The sequence below is a fragment of the Convolutriloba macropyga genome, unplaced genomic scaffold, assembly GCF_964194025.1.
Source record: "Convolutriloba macropyga unplaced genomic scaffold, txConMacr16.3 SCAFFOLD_1141, whole genome shotgun sequence".
NCBI lineage: Eukaryota > Metazoa > Xenacoelomorpha > Acoela > Convolutidae > Convolutriloba > Convolutriloba macropyga.
The window spans coordinates 40001-41903 of record NW_027449259.1 but is presented as its reverse complement, the minus strand read 5'-3'; the positions used below and the strand labels follow the sequence as shown (position 1 = coordinate 41903).

Sequence of the window (1903 nt, the reverse complement as noted above, 5' to 3'; positions counted from 1 at the left end):
ACAGTAAACAGATCTGTCTGAATTCGGATTTAAAAAAGCAAAACTGTTTTTTATGGACAACGCCCTGATACAATCAGACCAATTTTTCTACGTTAAAATCTACAAGAAGATCTAAAAGATACGCAATTCGTTAGATATAAATTTAAATTATAGAAAAGTGGTCATATTGTTCGTTACTTCTCCCAAAAAAACAGAATTCAAAAAGAAAACCTCTTTAATTTGATATGCTTATCTTGACAAGTTTTCTGATAATCAACTCACAACTCTGTACGATGAAAATATCGATCGGCGACAATTGACTGAGCAAAAAATAACCAGTTGAGCATACAGTTCCTTACCCTACTAAGGTGGGGTCGGAACAACGAGGAATAGTCTAGCTCCTTGCAAAACTTAAGAAACTCAATCTAGTTAATTTCAAAATGATCAGAATTGAACAAATGCAGCGTCCCTACACTCAATAAATCAGTAGCAATTGTCGAACATTATTGATCCGAACATACTAAAAATCATCTAATTTTGTGCAATACGAAACTTTTGTTTTGATTTGACAGTCAACATTACGAAACTGACGGCTTCTGAAATTCCTGAAAAGTCATCCACCAATGAACTCAATGAAAGATTTTGTCAGCATGTCAAGTCTGTCGGCTAAGTATAGATTCGATGTAAAGAATACAACATTCCAAAGTCCAAAAGTTGCAGGGAAGAAAAACTTGGAAACATTGTCTACGTTTTTGCGCACTGTCGGCTGCTTTCGTTTTCGTCTCTTCTGAAACCGGAGAAAAAGTTGTTCGCGTGCTTTTTGTTGCTGTTTGGCCGAGGCACTCGGCTGGCCGAACAGTTCGTCCGATCGTGTCATTCGATTAACTGAGATTGAATTGCGGTAAACGGAGTTTAAGACGTCGTTATTTCGGTTTGGGTTCGGGCTGTGAGTGGCTGACTTTGTGCCATTTGTGAGCGAATAGGAGTTAACACCGTGAAGCAACAGCGAGTGAGTCTGTTCATTATTAGCCGAATTAGATCTCTGAAGCTGTCTACGTTCGGCATTTATAACACTGGACCTTCGGCGTGAAACAGTCTTCCTGGAAATGCTTTCATCCTCTGGTTTATAACTCACAATTGCGAACTCAATCAGTGTAGCAAATGTGTATATGAAATTAATGGTAAGATACAAATCGGCCATTTTTAAATCACTCACCGAAGGAAATCGTCCAGCCATTCCAACTATCAGGGTAATTTGGGCTAAAATCGCTGTAATTGATAACCCAGCGCGGGCTGGAATCGCTTTGGGATCTATCCAGAAATTAACCCAGGAAAGGGCGACTAGCGCCACGCTTGGTAAGTATAAAGTCACAAGGAATATGTTGTATTTCCTGTCAATCACAATTTCAAAGCAGTGTTCTGTAAACACATCGCCAATAAACGGCATCGATTTGTTTTCGGCATTCAAAACTGACAAAACCGATTCATTTCGGATCATAAAATTTGCAGTGGCTTGATTGTCATACATACCTGACAAATCGGCTGACCACGTCATTTTGACAAGTTGGTCGTGGTACTTATACGAACCAATACAAACTGTGCAAGTGTGAGAATCGAAGGGAAAATAAACCAACTTCATTGGACACGAGATTGTGATGATTACTCGGTTACTGTAAAATATAGATCCGTCGTTTTGTAGTTTCACGCATACATTATCATTGTAATCATCTGCGGGGTATATGTTAATGGCAGATGGAATGTAAAAGTCAGGGCGCCAAATTGCTTCGCTGAAAGCTTTTCCGAGAGTAATTACCAATTCTGAACATTCTGAGTTCTCGTGGGATGTGCAATTGTCGCCGTAAATTTCACGACTCAGTCGATTCCAGGTCGGCTTTAGTCTGTGGTCAGTCCACTGGGCTTGCAA

General features: G+C 39.7%; 1 protein-coding gene across 2 annotated transcripts in view; it reads right to left on the bottom strand.

The window, feature by feature from the left end:
* Nucleotides 1-390: 390 nt before the first annotated feature.
* The window catches only part of LOC142354907 (glycine receptor subunit alpha-4-like), a 2807-nt gene continuing 1294 nt past the window's right edge, over nt 391-1903 (bottom strand). For both annotated transcript variants that reach the window (XM_075407242.1, XM_075407243.1), the window contains exon 2: nt 391-1903. This exon is cut by the window's right edge. In XM_075407242.1, coding sequence (XP_075263357.1) covers nt 593-1903 — 1311 coding nt within the window. In that variant the 3' untranslated portion in view covers nt 391-592.